Source organism: Notothenia rossii (genome assembly GCF_949606895.1).
Source record: "Notothenia rossii genome assembly, chromosome: 7".
Lineage (NCBI taxonomy): Eukaryota > Metazoa > Chordata > Actinopteri > Perciformes > Nototheniidae > Notothenia > Notothenia rossii.
In genome coordinates, this window is record NC_136905.1 from 36,228,730 (window position 1) to 36,256,719 (window position 27,990).

At 40.7% G+C, this 27,990-nt stretch overlaps 1 protein-coding gene across 3 annotated transcripts; it reads right to left on the reverse strand.

The window, feature by feature from the left end:
- Positions 1 to 806: 806 nt before the first annotated feature.
- Positions 807 to 5,594, reverse strand: LOC307013719 (uncharacterized protein). 3 transcript variants are annotated; one of them, XM_079641272.1, is made up of 12 exons: positions 5,530 to 5,577; positions 5,272 to 5,446; positions 4,589 to 4,682; positions 4,272 to 4,507; positions 3,940 to 4,054; positions 3,421 to 3,541; positions 3,249 to 3,340; positions 2,684 to 2,801; positions 2,485 to 2,586; positions 2,210 to 2,383; positions 1,568 to 1,744; positions 807 to 1,340 (listed from the first exon to the last, which is right to left on the reverse strand). In XM_079641272.1, exons 2-12 carry the CDS (start codon positions 5,328 to 5,330, stop codon positions 1,054 to 1,056), a joined length of 1,575 nt encoding a protein of 524 aa, XP_079497398.1. In that variant the 5' UTR covers positions 5,331 to 5,446; positions 5,530 to 5,577; the 3' UTR covers positions 807 to 1,053. The 3 variants fall into 3 exon arrangements, with proteins under 3 accessions (XP_079497398.1, XP_079497399.1, XP_079497400.1); XM_079641273.1 differs by having other exon boundaries at positions 808 to 1,340; positions 3,421 to 3,538; positions 5,530 to 5,575; XM_079641274.1 differs by having other exon boundaries at positions 1,201 to 1,366; positions 5,530 to 5,594.
- Positions 5,595 to 27,990: the final 22,396 nt, after the last annotated feature.

Genomic DNA, 27,990 nt, shown 5'->3' on the forward strand with positions numbered 1-27,990 from the left:
AAAAGAGGTGCCGACCAGCTGGGGCAACAGAAAATTGGCGAAATTGAGTGTGACTATTACAAATGAAATCATTATTATATTAATATTGATAATAATAACAACCGACCGTCGGGGTAGCATTTGCTTGGCATTTCCGGGTATATCTCCACTGGTTGGGCCACGTTAACAATACTGTGTAATTGTCACGTTTGAAGGGACGAAATCGTGACAGCTTCACGTCTCCCATCATGGTAAATCGTCACATGTTCACCTCTTGCCGTGATACCGGGTTGTGCTGACCATGTCCATGCCTTTATGACAACAGTGTACCAATCTTCTGATGGCTACTTCCAGCAGGATAACTCACCGTGTCACAAAGCTCAAATATTCTCCAACTGGTTTCTTGAACATGACAATGAATTTTACTCAAATGTCACAGTCCACAGTCATCAGATCCAAATCCTACAGTGCACCATTGGGATGTGGTGAACCAGAGATTTGCGTCATGGATGTGCAGCCGACAAATCTGCAGCAACTGCGTGATGCGATCAGGTCAATATTGAGCAAAATCTCTGAGGAATGCTTCCAGTACCTTGTTTAATCTATGCTATGAAGACTTAACGCAGTTCTGAAAGCAGATGGGGGTCCAACCCATCCTAGCAAGGTGTACCTAATTAAGTGGCTCGTGAGTGTATTACTTAGCTCAATTTGTATTGTTAGTGTGTGTCTGTAGGAGTAAAGTCTAGACACATTCTTTGGATGTAAGCATTGGCTAATTAAACAGATCGTGATTAAATGACATGATGATAATAAGGGTGATCACCAAAACCTTATACCAGGGGTGGGGAACCTCTGGCCCTCGAGGTAACTCGGATCTGAAGGTGACTGATAACTGCTAATGGCATTTACTTGAATACCAGACATAGTAAATGCAAAGCAGGATCATATAAAAAAAAAGGTAATAAACAAGCCATTCAATCGTAATACTCGTTTTAATACGTTGACATGCATACAACACAATAGACTTGTTAAGTCCTGTTCGTTGTCCTGTTTGTTGTCCTCATCACCGTCCTGTTACTTTTCCTCTTCACCGTCCTCATCACCGTCTTGTTCGTTGTCCTCATCACCGTCCTCATCACCGTCTTGTTCGTTGTCCTCATCACCGTCCTCATCACCGTCCTGTTCGTCGTCCTCATTACCGTCTTCAATGTCTTCCTCCATCATGAGAAAAGACGAGTCCGAGCCAATACAGCTGTAGGTGCTGGTGACTCTGCTCAGTTTCTGCTCCAGAAGATATTGATGGTGTAAAATACAGCAGTGCAGTCCCCTGTATCCCTCTTCTGTTATATCGCTTGGAGAAACTAAAATAAAAAGACAAAATGACAGTCTATGTAAGGCAACTTTTAATTAGCATTGATGTTGGTTCCATATAAGCAATTTGAATGTTTAACTCCGAGGCTGTATATTAGCTAAAAAGATTTGTGATTCAGAAAAAATGCAATCATTACAGATGCTATTCAGTGATAGACATTTGACACTGGGAGGGGGGCAGTGGCAAATGTTATAAATCGGTATTTGTGGAACATACTTTGGTTCCTGATGTCATCTTTTGTCTGATGAAGGAGGTGGTCCAGTTTGTCCAGTGCCTGCCTCAGATTTTGACAATGCTGGGTCATCTCCTTCACAATGATGACTTTCTCCTCTTCCATACGCCTGACCAGCATAACCTGGTCAAAAAGTCGCCTCTTTGTGCGCAGGTTCACCACTATAATGGAAAAAACACAAAATATAACAACCACAATGGTAAGGCTAATAAAACAAATAATATCAGTTTGTATTCAATCTTTTTAAATTAAATTGACCAAAACCTTAAAATCTGGTAAAAAAAAAATCAACCTCGCCGCTTGCTGAATTTTTTCAATTCTGTCTATGTTGGCAGAATTACATTCAGTATGTCTTGAGATTCAACATTAGTATGCAGTTTAGGGTGGTCAGGAAGGGTTTTACTGTTTCCATAGATATGCCTGTCCCAGTGAGACTAGACTATTAAGACTTGATAGGGCAACATCATACAGACCTTTCAATATCATTATTTTTAAATGATTTGTTGTGATCATGATGATTTGTGACACCTATGTTGATAGCTCTGTGTTACATTGGTGATTGTATTCTAGTACTTCAACTGAATTTATGGAATATCTAGGGCAAACAAAAACAAGTTGTTTCTTACCATCTCCTTGCGCCTCCCAGGGCAGAATGACATCCTCAGACAGACCGCATGCTGCTTCTGTGTCAATTTTCTCTGAACAGGCATCAATGGTGTTGTACTGCAGTATCCTCTCTCTGAGTTTCTTCTTGAGCTCTGTCAGTCTTCTCTGTTTGCGTTGCCTTGTTTGGTTGCTGTCTGTAAAGTAAAACAAAATACAAATAAACTAATATTAATAATACAAACAACAACAACAACAAGAAACAAATATTGTTTCTAGATAACGTAATAATAAATACCATTTTGTCGATAGAGGTCGTGTTTCTTTCTTCGGAGGGAATAAATAATTTCATCTATTTCTCTCTGGAGCTCCTCTTGGCTACTCTGGGCTCCATGTTTCTCTTGAAAACAGAAACAACAAGGTGTAATCATAAAACATGAAGCCAAATGTTTGGAAATATGGAACCAAATCTATACCACAGTGATCATATAACATACCAGTGGCTGCCCATTGCTTGACCTCCAACACCCACTGCTCCGTGTCCTCCAGGGAGATGTTCAGCTCTTGCTTGAGACTCTCAAGATTGTCCACCTCAGTTTGTGCTCTCTGTGTAGTCTGGTTAGAATGTTTAAAAGGAAAAAGTGAATATGCGTTCCAGTTGGTTGAGAAGGTTGTTTTTTACTGAATTCCTTTATGCACATTAACTGACCAGACAACAACATGAAATGCTAAACACCTTCTCTTCAAGGTTGGCAAGTATCACCTTAGTGTCCCTTTTTTTTCAAGATCAAGCAGGATTAACATTATTATTATTATTATTATTATTATTATTATTATTATTATCCAGAAATTCAGATGAATCAACCTATAGTGCTTTATTAAAAACAAACAGAACAGAGACTCTCTTGGCAGAACAGTGTGCCATGGCAGCGCCATCATAATGAAATGATTGCAGAATGCATTCAATTCAACAACATGTAGCTAAGGATGGTGTTAAATTACTACAACAACAAACTCGGATAGTCTTAATATACATTTTGAAATGCATTATGGACGTCTTACTTTGACAAATCTCTTTGAGAGTGTCTTGTGGAGATTCTCCACCTTCCTGTGGTTCCATTGCATAGCCAGCACGCTTATCATATCTGCTCTAGCTGTAAACACAAAAACATGAAAATTCATATGAGCTTTACAATGTGGCACTACTTAAAACTATTTGTTTTCCTCTACCAACCTGATTTGGTCATGTATTTTGTTGTCAGAGCTGCCCTTGAGAGGAAGCTGTTAACCTGTTCCACTTCCTCGCCGACAGTATTTCCAGCACCTTCCTGGCTTCTGCCACCCCACTTCACCTGCTCAGAATCATAAACAATGAGATCTAGCTATTTAGTTCAATATTATAATTTCTTGTACTGTACATCTTTAGTTATCATCAGTGTCAGGAGCAATTTCAGAAAGTAAAAATGTTCTGATATTGAATTATGCTTTGAACTACAATGTCACAACTGCAGTTATTTGAAGCTCTATTCATTCATTATTTCTACAGTGCGGATATATTTACTAAAATAAACATAATGGGTTTTGGAAGCCTATCCTTGTGACAGTCTGTTTTGTAACAATTTTGTCAACATTTGTAACTATTACAATTATTCCACAGGCTTGAATAGAATATACTACATGATATTCTTATGTGCACTACAATTTCTAAAACATTTGAATCTAGTGACACAAATGTTTAACTTGCATACCGTACCTCGCATTTGCCTGTGTGGGCCTTGGCGTGCATTACAGAGAGAAAAGGTTTCATCTCTGTAAGTGGTTGGAGCTCAGGCAACTTTGCTGCCATCTTCTCCAAATAAGGCCAGTACCTGTAATGACAAAATCAATTAGCTTTTCCAGTTGCATGATGGCATAATAGTAAAAAGATAAACCAGGTCCTTAAAATTACCAGTACAATCCTTGTAACCAACATCAGCATTTATCCAAATGAATGCTTTTTTTGCTTTACATCTACTGGATGTGCAAGAATTAAATAGATAACACGTTTCCCACAAACACTTCCAATTTTGCAATAGTTATAACTACCTGCAGGCAACATCCATACAAAAGAATGTTGCATTCGCAACTTCAGCCAGCTCCTTCTGCAGGAACATTGGGTAGGCATATATTTCACCACGGTAGTGATTTAGGCCTTGTAGCAAGATGCCATGTCTGCACACAGCTATTTGCAGTCCTTCCTCATCCACCTTGGCCCTGGACTTGTGTGAGGTTTCTCTGCAAGCTGTGAATGTTGCCGGTCCACAAACATCACAACCACTTTTCTGAAATAGACACAATCTGTTACATTTAACCCTGTGCTAAGAAAAATAAATAAAGGGTTAGGGGATTGAATAGATTCTTACAATCGTCATCTGGCTCCTGATTTTGTCGACAAAGGCAGACACTTTACTGTCCTGGGCAATGAACAGTCCATCAAATAGAGACGGTTCATCTGTCCTGCAAAATTCGAGAAAGACATTGTAAGCAACATTATCATACATACATAAGTTTGATTGTGTCCTCTATTTAATGTGGCCAATTTGCTTTTGCCATAACATTTTCATAAATGTGGAAAAGGTCTTTGTGAATTTGATCTGTAATTCTGTGTAAAGTCTTTTGTCACCATTATTTAACATTAGTGAAAAGTTTACTGACTTCTTGTAAAAAGGTAAAAATAAAAGTACATCCTTTATATTGATGGGCATGGAATAGGGCAGAGGAAGGCATAGAAAAAGGTTCCTGGGCAATTTAATACATTTTTCATGAAGCGATTATATCCAAAACTGGTTCTTAGCTCCAACATATCCAACTAACGTCAACCATTTAACATTTTAAAGTTGAGTTAACTTTACAGGCGTCATATATAATAATGTTTATGAATTGGATTTATATAATTATGTGTAATTTCAAACCAACTATTGTTTTCTGATGGTCTACAAACTTTGGAAAAAGAAATTGCAGAGTTGGGGAAAGTTAAACATTTCAGCAAAGACATTCAGCTTAGTCAATAAAACAACAACTAAAATGAGAATATGATTTCACTGACCCTCTGGACTTCTTGAAGCGATAATGCTTTCTATTGCCATCTACAGCAATAGCCAGCATGTCAGGTGTGCATGCTGGGCATTTAAAGGGCTCCACCAGGCATAGATCTTCTTGTCTGTAATTACAGAAGGCAAACTCCCGAAAGACTCTGTGGAAGGTATCGCTACAGATTCTGCCTGACTGGAAACAAGAATGGTATTCATTTGGTTAATAAAAAGTTTGGTATTCAAAAATCTTGAAAACCACATTTTATTCTTACCCTTCCTGTGGAAAACGATCGATGTTCAAGCATTTTTATAAATACTTGCTGGGATAATGCTGGGCTGGCCAATTTCATTTGCTCGAATGATGTGAACACATCAAACTTAAAAATAATTTTGCAGCTGTCGGTTGGTGGCCAGTATTTGTATCCCAGCAAGTCACCTATGCTCGGGGACCATTTGGCGGAACAAATTGGGCAGCACACAGAAGGCAGACGAACGTTGTATGGACCTGAGAAAAAATATAAATGTGCAATTTGACAGCTATCTATGCAATGTAGGACAAAAGTATAATAGTAATCCTGTATTTCTGCTTGATCGTCTTCTGGTGGCAACAAACCATTGATAGTCACCAACACGGTCTGCTTTCCTGGGATGATGGTGAAATCTTGGCTTGGACCACAGAAGCAGATTTGGGATGGCGGAGGAATTGGAAGCAGACACACTGCAGCAAAGACAATTTCAGAGATTCATATGCATGTTAGGACATGTTAGGAAATGTAGTCAATACAAATTGAGACATTTTAACTGTTAAAGCAAACTTCCGACATGGTGAAAATGATGCCGCTGTATATGTAGTGCACATTAGGAAACCATAGTAAGGGAATATGTAATACATTATTTGAACCCACCTTGTTCACAGAGTCCATATTGGCCACTTTCATCCACAACCACTAAGGATGTGGGAGGAATAGGTCTGTAAAACCCATCAAACATGGCTTCCCTGTCATGGAAGACATGTTTACCATGGATAATAGGGTCACATGCCGGACAAAGAAAGGGAGTTCCTGGTGGAACACAGTCCAAGCACCGGACCACAGCATCAGCAGTTTTGCATTGGAGACAGGAACGTGTAGTGACAATCTCTGCAGCCAATTTCAAATTAAGGAGCTCTGGCATTGCAGCTCTGAATTTTTGTTCACGTTTCAACTGTCTTTGGGTCCATGTTGATGCAGTGGGTGTTTCTTCTGATGATGCAGGGACAGTGAGAGAACCCAACAGGTTTCTCAGTGTCTGAAGATGTTGATCTAAAATAACAAAATATAAAACAAATCATGGAATTTAGTTTAATTTAAAAAAGATATTCCATACATGGCTTTTCACTTTACAATGTATCATGAACAAAGCTATTACATACTACAAACAATTACCTACATTTCAAGTTGAAGGATAATTTAAGAATTCATTGTGCATACCAAGACTTGGGACCTGTAGAGGAATCTCATGTGTCTCCTCGACCTCTGGGGACTTCTGAGAGCTGGAAGGTTTAACTGCATAAAACAAAGTACGATGATATGGGAAACATTATTGAGGACCGACCAACGACATTAAAACTTAATGAAATACTAGAACTAGATTATATTTTACAGACCAGATCGATTCTTATTCCAATGTTGGGCTATAATGTTCCCATCCAGGTCCCTCTTCCTCCAGGAAACATTTGATCCTTGCGTTATTTTCTTTGGTATCTTCTGTATCTTCGGTTTCTTTGGTTTCTTTGGTATCTTAATATATAAATATATAAAAGAGATTATATATTTCCCTTAATTGTTGCACACACATCTTTGTAATGTGTGTGTCTGTTATCATTTGAGTAAATGTTATAATACATTTTTGAATAATGTTGTACTTGCCTTATTTGCCAACTCATCTGCGAGGGCATTCCCTATCTCTAGCCATTCATTCAGTTGCTTGGATGCCATTTTTAAGTGAGGATAAAAAGGGCAACAACAAACAAAGGATGAACTGACATACAGGGAGGGAGAAAAACAAAACAAAAGACAAGAAAACGAGAGGGGTGAAAGAGAGTAGGAAGAGGAATATGGCTCTGAAAAGAACCGTTGATTTTTTTATGATAATAGGCTACTTCATATAATTGAATTGATAGATGACCTGAAAAAAACCAAACAGATGAACTCAGATTAGCTGTGCTACCATGTAATTTAATTGTTGCTTCATAAATAAGCATTTGCCAAAATAAAACTACAGGCACCAAAATCAATCAAGTCCCAGGTAAATCAGTAATTACAGGGAAATATATTTCTCTTTTTAACTAGATGTGATGCTTTCACAAAACTTAAGTTGAATTAGCGCATGTTTAAAGTAGTAAAACAACTATGACCTGATGATATTCAAGTGTTGAACTTACCCTAACTATCATTCATGCAACATGTTAGGTGACATTTCGAAGAAAAAAAAAGTGTGTGCATTATAAAAAGCGCCATGTAAATGTCAACTATTATTATTATTATTATTAAAGTGCCATTTCCTTTCGCATTGTTTACGTTCATATCATGTCCTTGTCTGGTTAGCTGAATATACATACTTTTGCCATTGTTATGTGTTATGTCACGTGCTACCAAGGGTTTTGTTTTTAGGCAAGATTTTAGCTCCTTTTGTGCGAAGGAGAAAACTCTCCCTCCAACTTGTTGTAGACAAACCTTCTTATATTGCAATACATATCCGTTAGCGCATATAAGCTAAGCGCTAAGCTAAGCGCTAACCTTTACAGCCATGCTATTGCTAACAACATGCATTCGCCTATACTGCCTATGCCACGGGCCAGCCCTAAAACGTAAAACTGAAATATCGTGGTTAAACATGATTAGTAGAAAAACGACAGGTTTAATTTAAAGCGTAAACAAATCAAATGAAATACAGAAATCAGATTTACCACTTGTAAAGCTCTGACGCTCTTTAACAATTCTTCTTCTTCTTCATCTTCTTCTTCATCTTCATCTTCTTGGCTCGTCGCACTTTTATTGATGCGCAAGGTTAAAGTTCACGGGATTACGATCGTGACAAAACGTGACAAAAGGTCGTAATAAACTGCTGCTAGAAATGAATAATGGGAAAGCTACGTGGCTATGGGTCGTAATATCGTGATCAACACTGCTTAAACAATCTACCTATTTGGTCGTTTTTTGTAGGAGGACAGGCTGCTATATGGGTAGTTTAAGCAAACAGCTAACAAACCGTAGCCTACATGTACATGAACCCTTCTGAGGTATTGATTACTTGCTGTAAGCATTAGAGGTGGCAGAATGACAAAACATGTTTCTCTCTCTATCACAATTTTGACCAGAACCTGGACCAACTTCTGTTTCCGGTTCTACAATGGGAATACAGATGTAGCGATTCATTTGAGACAGTTTGAAACGCGAGGGCCGTGATTGGTACGTGATCTGCCCTCGCTCAAGGGAAAACCTCCAGCTTGACTTGAGACCGCCCCTGTGATAGATAAATGTAATTATAATGAAGCCAGCTGCAATGGATCATTGATCCACCATGGGGTGCAGTGGCGTTCCACACTGGAGCTCATGTGAAATAAAGTGAGATACAGTATGCTGGATGTACAGCGGAACTTTGTTAAGATCCATATGTCACGGATATCATACTACTGTGCTAAATAAGAGACATGTAATCATTTACAAAACATCACCATGTTGTTATTTAACAAAATAATTTTGTTATTCGAAAAAACGAACGGCAGGAAATGCAGCCCGGCTCTCGATTTTTAATCCTAATTTAATCATCATCTTCACAACGATCATGTATGTTTATGTTCGCCGAATTGACATGAAATCACTGACACATATGAATATACTGTATTCAACTTCATTAAAACGTTATTAACGTGCCGAAACTCAGTAATTCACCAAAAATATGTATATTTTAATGGAGCTTCGTCGGTCGATCAGGATCGCAAAGTGTAGCGGAGGGATCCTCATCTGGATGAAGGGTGTTATTTTCCCCATAAGGAACAAGTCGCTGCAAATTATCCCGCTTATTACATGGCCACATTCTCAACAAAGTAACGACATGACTCCCAATATTAATTGAAATGCTTTTATGGATTTGAAAATGTTTTTATTGATTTAAAAAATAGTTGTATGTATTGATTTAAATTGACATGCATCCGCTAAGAAAAATAGTCCGTTGTTACCGTTTTTTAAACAGTCTGAATGAAACGGCAGCCCTCAGCTGTGTATTTACACAACAAATGGCCCATCACCACAGCTCTCTCCCCCCCTCCCCCCTTGATCTTTCTTCTCCAGCAGCTAAATTAACGGTAGGTTACTCTGAGTGACAAGCTTACAGTTAGACACAACACTGTCATTGCAAGTGGCCCTCAGTTAGTTGACTTTTATGTTCAACTGCTAAATTCGTTACTGATAAAAAAGGGCTTCTACTGTACCTAATTACCTTAACACTAGAACCGCCAGAGGTTTTTGTATAGGCCTACCTAAACCTGTAAAATCCCGCTATTAGAATGCAATTTTTAACAACATAGGGTGCTACATAACACACTTTCAGGAAAAGTCAGGGACTGGGAGACTTTAATATTTTATTGAAAAAAAGTTACATTGCACACACACAACACACATCACACAAATTGACCCGATTGGCGGTTCTAGTGTTAAATAAACTCACTAATTAATGAAACCAGTTCAATACGCATTATTCTTATTCTTATCATTCTTTATGAGCGCAGAAATAGTCTTAAAATCAGATCTGTTTTTTAAATGAAATCTGACGGCAGGCAGTTAGCTCTGATCACCTATGATAAATGCGCCGCACCTAATCGCTGGCCATTCAGCCACAGACACTGTTCGAAATGGGGGGGAGCTAGGAGGAGCTTGGCTCCCCCGAAGAGGGAGGGAGCTCCCCTGAAGGCTGACTTTGAGATAAATAGGGGGAGCCCAAAACAATCGTGCATATTTGTGTCACACAAATAGAAATGTTGAGTTTCTGTAAATAACAGTTCTTGAAATAAATAATAGTTATTGTTCATTACAGTTTCTGAATATTTGTTTTATATTTGTGAATATGTCCGTGGCGGCGCTGCATTCTTACTTACGTTGCTATGGTTATGGTGGTGATGCCGGCGCGGTATTTGAAATGTTCATATTGATATTTTTTTAACTCTGGCTTTGTAATAAAAAATATGGCAAAACGAAAACAGCCAAGCGTCACAGCTTTTGGATTCACAAGCAAAGAAGCGAAGGAGTCTAAAAATGACAACGTGAACGGAAAACAACTTTTAGTTGGCCGGCTGTAAGCGGCCTTAGGGTGGAGCTTGACAGCTCCACACCGAGGGAGAGGCCTGCCGATGCGGAGCCTGAAGAGGCTTCAACAACGGCCACATCCGCCGGCATAGTGACACCGTCTGTATTAGTAGAAGAGGGTTTTTATAGCAATTGATCGCATCCGCGCTGCTGCGCCAGTCAACAGAGCGTGCGTGTTACATATTTAGTAGCAGGATGTGCTCTGAAAAATAGGGCTCCCCGAAAGCAAATGGGTAATTCGAAAACTGACAGAGCTCCCTCTATACAAATCAAACTGTAGACGGTGTGAAAGCACCTATTGTTTTAAATAATGGTCGGAATGTGACCTGTGAGCCTTCTGAATTACCGTGGGACAGCACATTCTAAACTAAAATGTTCAATCAATAAAGTAACATCTTATCTTATCTTAATAATATCTTCATATTAATAATAATAATAAATCATACAGTATGTGTCCGAAAGGGAGCAGGAGGAAGCAAACACAAAAATATACTGCATATTAAAGCAAACGATTGTAAAGTTTAAAGTATGAGCATAACAAATAAAGAAGTGTAATGTAAACATTTACATTATAATTATGATTATTTAATATATAAAGACTATATATTATTGAATTGCAAGATTAGATATACTTTAGTTGATCTAAAATATTGATGTGTTCAAATGCTCTTCAAAACACAACTGAAAGTCCATGAAACTTGTCTTTCTGTATTTGTGAATGAAGCGCCATCTCCTGGTTAAAACCTGAAATGAAAAATCTGGCAACGCCCTCTTGGAAAATAGTGGGAGGGCTTAACATTCCTCAATACTGGTCTTTGGCAGGTCGTAGGCAGGAAGCTGTAAACTGGAGTCTGAAATTCAGTGCTACATCTGTAGAGCCTGCGTTAATTTTCAACCGGACAACTAAATTAGGATTAGGCTAGGATACCGGATAAAGTTAGCAACACACATTAACCACGAACAGCAGTGTTTCCCCTACCATTGTCTTGGCGGGGCGCTGCGCTCTGCCAACGGAGCCCCCCCCCACACACACACACACACACGCATACACAATCAGAGACAAGAGCGGAGGAAAGGAGGAGAACAACAAAGTGTAAAAAAGTCAAACAAATCTGCATTATTGCCCCGAGCTCTGCTGTCTGCCCGTTTGTGTCCCCTCCCTCAGTTTAAAATGTGTTTATTATTATTTTTTAACCTCAAGCCGTTATGGTCACGGATGAAAAGGACACACACAGCCTGCCCAGGTGGACGCGCACGAACGCGACAACGAACGTAGCGTGCACATTCTAAAAATAGCTCACAGATGGTGAGCAGGTATACCGCGGTTTTGAATTACAGTATTGAATTTGACAGAAAACAACAATGAAACGCCAGCAGAGGAATAGTCTAATGAGTTGGGGGAAAAAATAAACAGAAGATGTGAGTTGGTTTATTCAGTAAATTAGCTCAGGATAATTGGATGTTCTGTCTATACCTGTTGATGTGAGGCTAATGCAGGATTTGCTAGCTTGATGCTACCGGCATTTAGCGGCAGTGACTCAACAAATAATAATAATAATAATAATAATACATGGGACTTTTATAGCGCTTTTCATGAAACTCAAAGACGCTTTGACAGAGAATTAAGAAAAGACAACAACAAAAAAAAGAGAAAGAAATACAAAAAGAGATAAACAAAACGGATTGGGGTAGTGCAGGGGTCTCAGACTCAATTTACCTGGGGGCCGCTGGACGTAGAGTCTGGGCAAGTCTGGGCCGCTTCAAGTATTCCGCAAAACATTTATTAAAAAATACAACATTAACAGTTCTTCAACATCTTCTTAACATGAACTATTCTTCACAACATAACTATGTACAGTTGCTCTTTCTTGCCTACTCCTTGCTGGTAGAGACCTGGCAGCGCTTCCTCTCACACAGCTGAGCCACATTTGGTTTGAGGGAGGAAGCAGTTGAAACCCTCAGTATGGCTTGAAGATGTGCATCAGTAAGTCTGGACCTGTACTTTGACTTATTGAAGTTCATGGTGGAGAAGAGCTGTTCACACATATATGTGCTCCCAAAAAGGCACATGGTCCGCTTGAACATCCTGGAAATCTCAGGGAAGGAGGGGGGCAATTCTCTCATGAACTGTCCAAGCTTGTCTGCTTTCCCATTCACTTCCCTGAACATGGCTTTGAGCTCAGAATTGCACTGCAGGTCGATGAGCTCCATTTGAAGCACACCAGGGGCATTTTCCACATCAAAGGAGAAGGGGCCTGCAAACATTTGGAAAGTGGCTCTGTGTCTCTTGAAGTCTGCAAACCGCTGATCGAATTCCTCCTGTGGCTTCACAATGGCATCAATATACTTCTCACCACTGAATGCTGTGCCCCTGTCCATGAGAGCCTTGCATGCTGGGAAATGGCAGAGGTTTTTCTGAGGGAGCTGGGCTTTCCATAACATCAGTTTTGTAGAGAATGCTCTGACATTGTCATATGCTGCACTAACAAGCTGGCCCTGGCCCTGCAACTTCTTATTCAGAGCATTCAGCTCCTGCGTGATGTCAACAAGAAAAGCTAAGTCCAGGAGCCATTTGGGATCACTCAGCTCGGGAACAGCCATCCCACCCTTCTCCAGCATGAATACTTTCAGTTCTGTTCTCAACTCAAAAAACCTCTTCAGGAAGTTTCCCCTGCTGAGCCAACGTACCTCTGTGAAGTAGAGCACATCCTCATATTCTGACTCAATTTCCTCCAAAAAAGCACGGAACTGGCGGTGCTTTAAGCCCCTGGATCTGATATGGTTGATGCATTTCACAACGACAGACATCACATTGTCAAACTTCAAGCATTTGCTGCAAAGGGCCTGCTGATGGATAATGCAGTGCAGAGCAATAGCCTCCTCCACACCCTCCTCCTCCAATTTTCTTTGAACAAGTGCCACCAGCCCGTTTTTTCTCCCTGTCATTGATGGCGCTCCGTCCGTCGTAATTCCAACAAACCTCTTCCATGGCAGACCGATATCCGCAATGGCATCACACAGTTGCTGAAATATCTCCTGAGCGGTGGTCTGGCCATGCATTGGTTTCACTGTAAGCAACTCCTCTGTCACTTCAAAATTGTCATCAACACCACGGACATACATTGCGAGCTGAGCGGTGTCAGTGATGTCTGTGCTCTCATCAAGAGCCACAGAGTATGCACGGAAAAGTTTGGCTTTGTCGCACAGCTGATCATATATGTCACTTGATAAGTCAGAAATGCGCTCTGCCACTGTGTTAGCTGACAGGCTGATGTTGTTGAACTGACCCTTCTTTTCCGGACAGACTATACTTGCAGCCTGCAACATGCATTTTTTTACAAACTCGCCTTCCGTAAACGGCTTTCCCGCCCTAGCAATCATCTCACTCACCACATAGCTAGCCTCGACTGCTAAATCAGCATCATTGCTTCCTTTCTTGAAGAGATTTTGTTGCTTCCATATAATTTTTTTTAGCTCTGTGACTTTTTCTCTCTCTCATCTCCCAGGTATTTTGCATACTGTGCATGTTTAGTTGAGTAGTGACGTTTGACGTTATACTCCTTGTATACAGCGATTTTCTCTGTGCATATAAGGCACGTTGCGTTTCCCCTGTACTCAACAAAAAAATATTCAGTCTCCCACTTCTCCTGAAATGTTCTGTGGTCATCATCGATTTTTCTTTTCCCTGAAAGTTTTGATGAAGACATGGCGATATATTTTGCTTCCACTCTGTGTCACTTTTGGATCACTCTGGATTGATTCCGCTGCGCGCATTTGATTGACGTGTGGCGGAGTTCCCTCGGAGGGGGGAGGGGTGAGGGAACTCCGAGCAGCAGTTCCCTGCCAGCAGCAGCAGCAGCGGGAAAAATACAATTGAAATATAAAGCGCAAACGTAAACGCGCGGGCCAGATTAACACTATTACATGATATCAACAAAGGGGCCATGAGAAAGTGTCTCGCGGGCCAGACGTGGCCCGCGGGCCTGGAGTCTGAGACACCTGGGAAAGTGAGTTCCAGAGGGTGGGTGCAGCAACGGAGAAGGCTCTGTCGCCCCAAGACTTGAGGTTGGTCCGGGTGGGGAGTAGGGTGGCCATTTCCATAACACCAAAAAGGAGGACACTTTGGGATTATCTTTTAGTTTTTATCCTGGCTTCACTGAATCCTTCATTTACGATACTTTTGCCCTTTCCTGGCTGCTTCCAAGAGTTTTTTGTTTGTAAGGAGTCTCTGGTACATGTCTGTGCACTCAAATGTGAAGTTGACACAAATTTGCAGCTCTGCCTTGACACTGTCCACATCCAGACGATTTCTCTCATTTCTCCATGCTGAGGTCATCATTGAGAACACACGTTCTGTATGTGCATTGCTACATGGGATGGAGAAGATGTAGGCGCTGATCTTCCTCAGATTCACAAGTGGGACTTCTGCTTTGGAAAACAGTTTCAGATACCGCTCCTCACTGTGGCATCCTTCCATTTCTGAAGAGCTGAGAATAGCTTCCACCATGCCATATTCCTCATAGTCATGTCATCCATGTCAATGTCTTTCAGGCTGCAGGCTTGGACTGCATCACTGTATTCTCCATAGGACACAGCAGTTGTGAGGCCAAGCTTTGACACTTTACTATGAAAGCTGTTCTCAGAGAAGTCATACCTTTCACTCACGTATTTCTTGGCTCTTTCATAGAAAACAAGAAAATCAGCCTCACATTTCTTAGCCAGATCAGGGGTTAGCTGCTTGAGTTTGTTGTTCACAGCAAAGCCAAAAAATGTGTCCTTTAACCTTCTCTCAAGTTTCCCTTTCAGTTCAGTCATTACCTTAAACACAGAGGTTATGCTGAATGATTTGGCCTCGAGTGCTTCAATGCTGTCTGAAAACACTTTCAGAATGTGACTGAGGAAGAGAAAATACATCTCAGATACTTCGTTGCCATCCTCTCCAAAGCATTTCCACAAAATCTTGGAGCATTCCTCCTCACCTAGACTCTGAAAGTAGCTGGTCAGGGGTCTCCAACACTTCAGGATTCTGTCAATAGATGGCAGCAGAGACAACCATCGCGTGACAACGTGCCGCAGCAGATTGCATTCCTCCACTTCCACAAACTCGCAGAATTCCTTCAACTGCGCCGTTCTGCTAGCTGAGATGCTAAAATGGCTATACACCTTAAGCACAACATTTTCAATGTCAATATCCAAGTTGCTTGCTGCATATCTTGTTGCATTGTGCAGAATATGGGCTAAACAGTTTGCAGCGAGCACGTCTTTTTGAGCCTGTTTCAGTTTCTGATAAACACTGTTGTGTTTTCCATAGTTAACGCTGGCGTTGTCTGCTGCATATGCTGACATTTTTTTCACATCTAGTCCAGACATCTCCAGTTTAGATAGCAGCTGATTTGTTATAGCTTCCGACTTTTCGTTGCTATCACTGTAAAAATCCAACAGTGCATGTTGCACGCCCTCCTCAAAGTGAAAATATCTCAGTACAATGGGGAAACACTTGATCGTACCTTTGTTTGATGCATCACTTGCCACTGAATAATGCAGTTCATTTTCTTTTATGTAATCCACATGCGTCTGGACAGAGTAGGGTGCTAGGATATTTTCGCACAAAGCTTTGGCTTTTGTTTTTCCACAGGTCATCCCTTTTGCTATTGATGAGTCGTTGTAGATTGTGCGATCAACTTTTATTCCACAGTCTACACTCCTGTATGACTGGTGATGCTTGACGGCATGATAAACTTTACAAAGTTCTGCTGCGGAGATTTTGTCATCTTGAGGCGATGAAACTTCACGGAAAAACGATAAAAGTGAAGAGGCACCTGCGCTTTGATCGTTGCTTTTGTGCTTATCTGTGTTAGCATGTCTGTCGACAGCACCTTTTCCTTTGCTACTTACGTCCACATCGCAACGACACAACGTGCAAAAAGCATGGAAGTCGTCCTTTCGGCTTTTTGTGAGGAATCCATGCTCTTTCGACCATTCAGGATTAAATGAAGTCTTTCGTTTCGGCATTTCTGCGGTTTAACCTACTGCTAACTAGGCGGAGTTGGCTCATGAGCTAGTCTGCTAGCGCTAACGTCACTCTGTGCCACAGTGCCATGCCGTGAACGTGACGTCAAGAAGCACATGGCTAATTGTTTACGTTTATTAACCAATGAAATACAAGATATTTATTTGACATCACATTCAGCCAATAATTTGTAAGACCACAAGTCTTACAGGGATATATACTTACACATAACTTATTTTTTGTATTTCTTTGTATAATTGTCTATTTTTTTTTTATACCCTAAAAGTATAAAATGGGGATCACCTCAAAAGGAGGACAAATGAGCGTCCGGCTCAAGGCTGCGCCTGCAGACGGACACAGACATTGAAAACCGGACTGTCCGACCTAAAACCTGACGGATGGCCACCCTAGTGGGGAGGGACAAGAGGTTGGCAGTGGCAGAGCGGAGGGAGCGAGTGGGAGTCATTTCATTTCATTTCAAACCTTTATTTAGACAGATTGGTCCCTTGAGATCATCGATCTCATTTACAAGGGAGACCTGCATCATTTAGTTCCACATGAAACATAAAAACAACATACAAACAACAGAGGATATCATATTTACATATTCAACATTTACAAATACCCAGAGTGTCAGAAAGCATTTCATTTAGACATGCCTTAAATACATTCAGAGAAATAAAAATGCTCAATTTCAATTTTGCCTGTAGACTGTTCCAAGCAAGTGGAGCTGCGCACATAAAAGCTGTCTTACCTAAGACAGTCCTTACTCTTGGCACATCTAACAAGACTATATCCTGTGATCGCAGACAATAGCTGCTTGCAACTTTCTGCTTTATCAATGAACAGATATAATACGGGAGTTTGCCCAACATAGCTTTATAGATAAAAGTGTACCAGTGACTGAGCCTCCGTACAGTGAGTGATGGTAAACCTGCCTTGGTATACAATGTACAGTGATGAGTAAGTGCTTTACAGTTTGTGACAAATCTCAGAGCACTATGATACGCAGCATCTAGTTTGCTCAGGTAGTTGGCAGGTGCATTCATATACAGCAGATCACCATAGTCCAGCACAGGTAAAAAGGTCACAGTGACTAGCCTTTTCCTGGCCTCAAGTGAGAAACAGGACTTATTCCTGAAAAAGAAACCTAGCCTAACCCTCAGTTTTTTAAGCAGGTTATTGACATGAAGTTTAAAAGAGAGACAGTCATCAAGCAAGATACCAAGGTATTTGTAACAGGTAACAACTTCAAGTTTTGTTCCTTGCGTTGATACAATATCTAAAACAGGCTCTGGTGTCTTTTTAGCTTTTGAAAAGAGCATTATCTTGGTTTTATCCACATTTAAAAGAAGCTTTAGTTCAGAGAGCTGAGTCTGAATAATGTTAAAAACAGCTTGTAATTTAACAACCGCCTCCTGAATGGAGGGACCTGCACAATACATCACGGTATCGTCCGCATAAAAATGTAAAGTAGCTTCATCCACATTTTCACCTAAACTGTTGATATATATGGAGAATAAAAGTGGACCTAAAACAGAACCTTGAGGAACACCATTAGCAATGTTTAACCACTCAGAAGACAGCCCATCAAAGTGAACACATTGGGACCTTTCAGAGAGGTAGTTCACAAACCACCCCACTGCATGGCTGGATATGCCAGTACTGAGTAGCCTCTGTTTTAAGACGCGATGATCAACGGTGTCAAACGCTTTGGAAAGGTCAATAAACAGAGCTGCACAACTCTGTTTATTATCTAGCATACTAGTAATATCATTTACCACTTTCATTGTTGCAGTGATGGTGCTATGTTTCTTCCTGAAGCCTGACTGATGTTTAGACAGGATATCATTTATACATAAAAACCCCTTTACTTGTTCACTCACAAGTCGTTCGAGCACCTTAGCCAAAACTGACAATTTAGAGATTCGCCTATAGTTATTTAAAATAGTTGCCTCCCCTCCTTTCAGTAGAGGCAGGACATAAGCAGACTTCCATACTTTAGGAATTGTATTTGTGCTGAGGGAGAGGTTAAAAAGAGAAGTAAGAGGTGGAGCAATCAAATCTGCAGCTATCTTTAAAAAGAAAGGTTCTACGTTGTCCGGGCCAGCCGGTTTCCTAGGATCTAACTTGGATAAAGCTTCATGGACAATACCAACAGTTAAAGGAGTAAAACTGAAAGGGTTTTCCAGACCACATTGTTCAGAGTCAAGGACTGGAGCGTTCACAGAAGCAGAAGCACAGTCAGTGACAGAATCAAACAGAGAGCCACAAGAGACAAAATGCTTATTAAAGCAATTTAGCATGGTGGCCCTGTCTGATATAATGCCAGATGCTGTGGTGAGGTACGGAGGTAGCTCATTTGGGATATCACCAGTGGAAATCGATTTTATGGCTTTCCAAAATTTCCTAGGATTATTCAGGTTTTCTGTGGTAACTGACAAATAGTACTTTGACTTAGCACTTTTGACATGTGAAGTAAAGCTATTCCTTAGCTGCCTAAAGCGTAGCCATTCTACCTCTGAGCCTGATTTCCTAGCCTTTGCCCAGGCATTGTTTCTCTCATGAAGGAGACTGGACAGTTCAGCAGAAAACCAGGGATTGTTTCGTCCCTTCACTCTAAATGTACGCAGAGGTGCATGTTTATCTATAATTTTTATAAAACCAAGATAAAAATAAGACCATGCAGTTTCTACATCAGCACACAGATCGATTTTTCCCCAATCAAAATCAAACAGATCATGTAAAAAACCCTGCTCCACTAAGTGTTTTGTATCTCTCTTTGTGATGATGCGTGGTTTAACTTTTTGGACCTTAGTGTCCCTAATTGTGGCTACAACACAGTGGTCACTCACATCATTAGCAAATACTCCCACAGATGAGTATTTATATGGAACATTTGTTAAAATGAGATCAATTAAGGAGGATTTATTTGGGGACTTAATATTTGGGCGAGTAGGACTGTCTATAATCTGAGTAATGTTCAAAGAGGTACACATGTTTTTAAAATCCTCTGACACAGAAGTTAACCAGTCCCAATTAAAATCACCAAGCAGCACTATTTCCTTGTAGGAAAGTTGAGATAACAGTTTTGCCAATGAAGATAAGGAGTCCTTGACAGCCGAGGGGGCCCTGTAGCAACCCACCACCATGACCTGTTGACCCTTTGTTACTTCGACATTCACAGCTAAAAATTCTAGTTGTTTACTAACAGATTTGGAAACCATTTTTGTTACACAAAACTTATTTTTCACATAAATGGCAACGCCACCACCTTTTTTAGGACGGTCAGTGCGATATACATTGTAACCATTTATGTAAATGTCAGAGGCCAAGATCGATTTGTCTAGCCACGTTTCTGATAAGACAATGACATCAGCATCAGTTGAACTCGCCCAAATACGGACAAAATCTAATTTAGGTAACAGACTGCGCACATTTAAATGAATTAAACCTAACCCCGATCTAGAAATAAAATCAGCAGGAGTAGCTATTTGACTAAAACTACCAGGTGGACCCGGATTTGGCTGTACATTTCCTGATAGTAACAACAATAAAAATACCAAGCACCTTTTCCTCTTAATCAACACACATACATTTTCAGCTGTTCTAGAGTCACCAGCAAACTTCGCAAAAGTGAGATTAGAGTTCAAAAAACAATTCTGAAGGACCATTGTGGCAGGCATGTGAGAAAGACAGACATTTGACGAAATGAATGTCCGCGACAGTGCAACTAGCAATTGTTTGTGCAACCCATCCGAACCTGTACAGGGGATGTCCACTGCGGGCGGCAGAACGGACCCGAATCCAGCTGAATTTTCAGGATGACTAGCGAACTTCTCCTTGTCCAGCACAGTCAAAAAAAGGCACAGCAGAAACACGACATTTGCCATTTTCCCAGTCCAGCTCAACAGCATCCACGATGTTCCCGAAGCAAAAAGTGTGTCTGTGGAGGAGGTCAGTCAGGTAGGATGGGGCCAGGTTATGGAAGGCTTTGTACATCATCAGGAGGATCTTGTACTGAATTCTCTGGGGGATAGGGAGCCAGTGGAGCTTGATGAGGACGGGGGTAATGTGGTCACGGATTCGGGTGTGGGTGAGTAGACGGGCGGCGGAGTTCTGGATATATTGAATTTGTTGAGGATTTTTGCAGGTGAACCATAGAGGAGGCTGTTGCAATAGCCCAGACGGGAGGTGATGAAGGCGTGGATGAGAGTTTCGGCAGCAGTGGGAGAGAGGGATGGACGTAGACGGGCGATATTTTTGAGGTGGAAGAAGGCTGTCTTTGTGATCTGTTTGATGTATCTGTTGTAGGAGAGGGTTTGGTCAAATGTTCCGGATGTGAGGGGAGGTTTGAACTGGGAAGCCGTCTATGTTGAGGGTGAAGTTATGGATAGGTGTGGTGAGCTTTTTTTGTCCAATGATTATTATTTCAGATTTATCGCCAGGATTTTATTTCAGTGATGCAGTTTGTCAGGATGGAGTGGGTAGCAGTGGAGATGGACTTGGTGGAGATGAGAAGCTGGATGTCGTCGGCAAAGCAATGGAATTGAAGTCCATGACGGCGGATTATGTGACCAAGGGGAAGCAGGTAGAGGATGAAGAGGAGGGGGCCGAGAACTGAGCCTTGAGGGACACCTTGGGGGAGAGGAGCGGTGGGGGATTTGCAGTTATTGATGTAGATGAACTGGTTTCTGTCAGAGAGGTATGAAGTGAACCAAGAGAGGGCAGTGCCGGTGATGTTGAAGGTGGTTTCAAGACGGGTGAGGAGGATGGAGTGATTGATGGTGTCGAAGGCAGCGTTGAGGTCAAGTAGGATGAGGATGTTGAGGTTACCAGAATCGGAGGAGAGGAGAAGGTCATTTGTAATTTTGAGGAGTGCGGTTTCGGTACTGTGGTTTGAGCGGAATCCGGATTGAAAAGTTTCATAGAGGTTATTAGCAGAGAGATGATGCTTAAGCTGTGACACAACAGCGCGTTCCAGAACTTTTGACAGAAAGGGTAGGTTCGAGATTGGTCTGAAGTTATTAGGGTTGTCAGGGTTTAGTCCGGGTTTTTTCCAAATAGGGGTGATAGCAGCTATTTTGAGGGACGGTGGGACGGTGCCAGAAGACAGGGAGGAGTTGATTGCTGTAGTGATGAGTGAAGAAAGAGTAGGAAGGCAGGCCTTAACAAAGCTGGAGGGGATGGGGTCCAGGGTGCAGGTGGCAGTTTTCATTCCTGTGAGGAGATCAGAGAGGTCGATAGGGGAGACAGGGGAGAACTGGGACAGGGGTTGGCAGGATAAGGGGGGGCACGTGGCTTGAGGGAGAGCTGGTGTGGTAGTGGTTAAGCTGCTGTAAATGTTGTCTACTTTGCTTTGAAAAAATGTGAGAAAAGAGCTGCATTTGTCGACTGTGAATGACTGAGTGGTGGTGTCCAGGGGGCTGAGGAGTTTGTTTATTGTGGAGAAGAGTGTTTTGGGGTTTCCGGAGCCAGAGTGGATTAACTGAGAGTAGTAGGTGGTGCGGGCATGGGAGACGGCATCTTTATATTGCTGTAGGTGGTCTTTGTAGGTTTGAGAATGAATTGTGAGACCTGTTTTATTGCGGAGTCTTTCAAGTTGCCGGGGACGGGTTTTCATCAGACGGAGTTCAGGGGTGAACCAGGGAGCAGAGTGGGTGAAGGAAACTGTTTTGGTTTTTAAGGTTGCAAGTTGGTCAAGGCAGGAGGACAGAATGTTGTTGTAGTAGTCAGTGAGATCAGAGGGGCTATGGAGGTCCACAAAGGGAGTGGTGGATATTTTTTCAGAGAGGGAGGATGAGAGCGAGGTAGCTGAGACACAGCTTAATTTACGGAAGTTGATTTTGCGTTTTTGCTTTGGTGGTGGGGTGGGAATGTTAATGGTCATGGTGATGGCTAAGTGGTCGGAGAGGAAGAGGTCTGAGCCAGACAGATGGTGAAGGTTTAGTCCAGTCGAGCAAACAAGGTCCAGAATGTGGCCACGGTTATGGGTCGGAAATTGCCTTTTTGAAATGTATCGTCAGCAATGTATGACAAGCAGACTGCTTGTTTAATATTAGACTAACACCAATAGCTCAATATGATCATAACACAATTGCTTTAATATCAGAGATCAGAGGAGGTGGAGCTCTCTCCAGCAATAGAGGATGAGGCACAGAGAAGCAGCAGCAGCACAGGGTTGCAGCAGGTATGATATACAGGACTGTCTCAGAAAATTAGAATATTGTGATAAAGTTCTTTATTTTCTGTAATGCAATTAAAAAAACAAAAATGTCATACATTCTGGATTCATTACAAATCAACTGAAATATTGCAAGCCTTTTATTATTTTAATATTGCTGATTATGGCATACAGCTTAAGAAAACTCAAAAATCCTATCTCAAAAAATTAGAATAGTTCCTCAGACCAAGTAAAAAAAAAAGATTTATAACAGCAAAACACAATCAAACATTTGAAAATGTCCATTAATGCACTCAGTACTTGGTTGGGAATCCTTTTGCACGGATTACTGCATCAATGCGGCGTGGCATGGAGGCAATCAGCCTGTGGCATTGCTGAGGTGTTCTGGATGCCCAGGATGCTTCAATAGCGGCCTTTAGCTCATTAGCATTGTTGGGTCTGGTGTCTTTCAGCTTCTTCTTCACAATACCCCACATATTCTCTATGGGGTTCAGGTCAGGGGAATTTGCAGGCCAATCGAGGACAGTAATGCCATGGTCAGTACACCAGTTACTGGTGGTTTTGGCACTGTGGGCAGGTGCCAGATCATGCTGGAAAATGAATTCCTCATCTCCATAGAGCTTTTCAGCAGACGGAAGCATGTAGTGCTCTAAAATCTCTTGGTACACAGCTGCATTTACTCTGGGCTTGATGAAACACAGTGGACCAACACCAGCAGCTGACATGGCTCCCCAAACCATCGCTGACTGTGGGAACTTCACACTGGATTTCAAGCAACTTGGATTTTGCTCCTCTTCAGCCTTTCTCCAGACTCTGGCGCCTTGACTTCCAAATGAAATACAAAACTTGCTTTCGTCTGAAAAGAGGACTTTGGACCACTGTGCAACTGTCCAGTGCTTCTTTTCCTTAGCCCAAGTCAGACGCCTCTTCCGTTGTCTTGAGTTCAGAAGTGGCTTGACCATGGGAATACGGCTATTGTAGCCCATTTCCCGGACACGTCTGTGAACAGTGACTTTTGATACCTGGACTCCAGCTTCAGTCCACTGTCTTTGAAGCTCCCCCAAATTCTGGAAGCGACTCTTCTTCACAATGCTGTTAAGGCTGCGGTCATCTCTCTTGGTTGTGCAGCGTTTCCTGCCACATTTCCCCCTTCCAACAGACTTTTTGTGGATGTGCTTTGAAACGGCACTCTGTGAACAGCTTGCTCTTTGAGAAATTTCTTTTTGTGTCTTACCCTCCTGATGGAGGGTGTCAATGACGGTCCTCTGGACAGCAGTCAGATCAGCAGTCTTCCCCATACTTGTGATTTAGTTTACTGAACCAAGCTGAGTGTTTTTCAAGGCTCAGGAAACCCTTGCAGGTGTTTCGAGTTAATTAGACGATTCAAGTGATTCGTTGAACACCCTACTAGTATACTTTTTCATGATATTCTAATATTTAGAGATAGGATATTTGAGTTTTCTTAAGCTGTATGCCATAGTCAGCAATATTAAAATAATAAAAGGCTTGCAATATTTCAGTTGATTTGTAATGAATCCAGAATGTATGACATTTTTGTTTTTTTAATTGCATTACAGAAAATAAAGAACTTTATCACAATATTCTAATTTTCTGAGACAGTCCTGTATGCTGTAGTCAGGTGATTTAAATGTATCAATGAAAGGAAGAAGTGTAGGCTACATGATAAGAAGGGAATACAGTTTGAATAAAAGTAATACAGTACAGTGTAACACTTTACTTTATTACTTTTTAATGTACACATACTTTGTTACTGTCGAAAACAATAACAATAATCCACAGCTCCTCTCTCTGCTCCAAAATCTCTACTCCAAAAAAAAAATTCCAGCACCCTGCCATGGCAGTAAACCTAGGGGAAACACTGAACAGCCTATTAATCCGTTCTCCTAATGTTATTTCATCCAACGTTGTGGCATTAGAGAAAAGGGGCTTCTTAATTTGCGTTTATACGGGGTGGAGGGAGTTAAATATTAGTTAGTTATAACATTGGGGCGTGTGATTGTAGTGGGTGGAGTTAGTGAAATGAGGATATCCATTTTCAACACACTCTCACTCCATAATCGTCCAGGAGCAACGTTTGGTCAGGGTCCCGTGGCGTGCAAATAGCTTTCAACTGATTGCAATGTATTCCCATCTGCGGCGGGATTTGACGCCCATGGAAGCACGGCATTTGTTTGTGTCGGCTGCCCTTAAAGGCAATGTGAGCGTCCATTCCCATTGGATAATGGAGAATTGTACACCCGGAAGTAAGTATTCCCCTTACTGTCGATTGATTTTACAGTGATATCTGCACTACTCATCGTCTAAAAAACACCGGATTATCCTTGTTAATTACACAACATGAATTGGTTTAAATTGTGCGCAATGCTTTTGTATTTTTCCCCTTCGATTCGGAGAAACAAATATTTTTTCGGAGTAAAGGATGGCAGAAGACACTACCCAGAATACCCAGCTATCGTTTAGGACTACACCATGTGCTCTGTTTGACAAACCCCGTGATTAGTTCTCAAGCTCTGTGATTGGTTGACCTCCAACTGCATTCCATATGAAAAAAAACGTTTCGTAAAAGATAAAATCATACTTTATTCAGCAGTGCTTGCTTTACTCTTTGAAAATCATCACATGAATGCATTGCAATAAATGGTTCGGCTGCATTAAATATATTACACATCTGTCGTAGTTCTTTATTTTTATTGATCTACAGAGATCGGGCTCGGAATAGACCGGAAACTATTATTTTACCGTTCAGTTTGAATTTCACAATAAAGTTAGTAGTTATATTTTGTTTTGATATTATTGTTTTTTATTAACTACTAGACCGCTGGGTCATGTTAAGACCATCTTTTCTGTGTTGCTTTGGGTTTTTTCCATCGCTTTTGTGTTACAAATATCAAAAGCAATAACTAAATATATCCATCGTAAACTAAACCAGAAACAGCAGTATATTTTATTTTGTTAACACTGTAAACTTGACAGCTTTTTAACCCAAACCACCTACTGGTTAAAGCACGTTATTACACGTTTAAAGTAATGCAATGCAGGTAGATTGTGTTGCTTTTTAATGACTGTTTAAAATGCCTTTTTCTTAATGTATTTTATTATTATTAACTACTTGTTACTTGTTGCTAGGGACGCTGCTATCGATATTATTTATGTTATGTTGTGTAACTGTTTAATGGTGTTATCTTTATTGCTACCCCCTTCCCCGTCAATGTATAGTGTTGGTCCACAGCGCAAACGTATTAGTTTAACAAAATCTGCATCTAAAATTGTGGCATAGATAGCCTACGTTATTTTCCCCTGTGCAATTCTCCATTTACTCAACAATAACACATAATTATCCTTGTGTTTATTTATTTGTTTGATTAACCCTTTGGAGTCCTGGGCTAATTTGGCCGTTTTCGCATACTTTTGATTTGTCTAACTAAACCCCATTAAGAAATGTTCGGCATGTCAATGTTTGGTATCTTTCTTTTAAGGACAACCTCACCTATAAACCTGATAGTTATTTCTTTCATTTTGAGATACTATATGAACATTTTGGACCCAAAATCACAAAAAAACGTAAAAACAGATTTTGAAAATTATATTATTTTTCATATAGGTAACACAAACATACACAACGAAACCATTTGAAAGCTGGAGATATATACATGGGATGTCACAATGATAATGTGTAAGTTTGATTGAGGTAGCATGAACCTATATACAAATGTTATGAACAAATAACAGGTGTATCCATAGGCTTTTTTTCCTCATTTCTCAAGTTCTGTAGGCACAACAAAACATTTAAAAGCTTAAATAATGTACATGGGATTTCATTCTGATAAGGCAAAAGTGTTATTATAAATATAATACAAATATATATATATACACATTATGTACAAAAATCGTTTTTTTCTGTCTTTATCTGTGCCACGCTTCAAAGCAGTTTCTGTCAACTACGACACGGAGGGCAACATCACAGGCTCCTCTTCCTCCTCCATGTCAAAAAATAAGCTCATAGCTTGACTCACGTTCAGAGTTCTCTTCATCATAGTTGAATCTTCAAAACTTTAAATCTATCTAACTATATCTAAATTCTCAATGTTTGTCTGCCACTTTACTTCAATCGCAGTCTCCCGCCGTCTCTCTTTTTCTCCCGCCGCCTGTCTTCGTATATTTTCGTCTCTCTCCATTTCCCGCCGTCTCTCTTCGGTTCCCGCCGTCATTCTTCGTCTCTTTTCGTCTCGCTTCGTATCACTCCGTTTACCTGATTACCTCACCCCCTCCCTGGTAAATACATCCTGTTGAGCAGAATCTATAGTTTCCAGTATTTTCCGTTACGTAAAATTATAAAATATGGCAAAGATATTAAAATATGTGCTTCCATTATTCATACTTTTGAAATATATTTGTATTAACTTTATATCATCGTATCTCCGTGTTTATTGGGTCTTTTTGCATGAAACAAAGACTGGCATATAGTTTCAAGCCAGTACTTTCGACAGAAATACACATACATCATGTTGAGCAGGATGTATTAAAGTAAGTTATTAAGTTAATTATCATATCATATATTCTAATGTATTGTATTATTAAGTAATATCATACATTAACCCCATTATAGCAGATGCCACATTGAATGGATGAACACATTTATACATCAATAAGTACAACAGAGTATTTCTAAATACAAGTTGTAACAATACTTATATGTATGTAATATTATAACCCTTTGGAGTCGACCGTCACGCCGGCGTGATCAGATCACATGACACCGGTGACGCATAAAAACAACAGTCCGGACAACATTGCCGTGTGTTTCTGTCGAAAGTACTGGCTTGAAACGATATGCCAGTCTTCGTTTCATGCAAAAAGACCCAGTAAACACGGAGATACGATGATATAATGTTAATACATTTCAAAAGTATGAGAAATGGAAGCACATATTTTAATATCTTCACCGTATTTTATCATTTTACGAAACGGAAAATACTGGAAACTGCTCAACAGGATGTATTTACCAGGGAAGGGGTGAGGTAATCAGGTAAACGGAGTGATACGAAGCGAGACGAAAAGAGACGAAGAGGGACGGCGGGAACCGAAGAGAGACGGCAGGAAATGGAGAGAGACGAAGATATACATATTATTGTACATAATGTGTATATATAATAACATAATGATTAATTTCAGATGA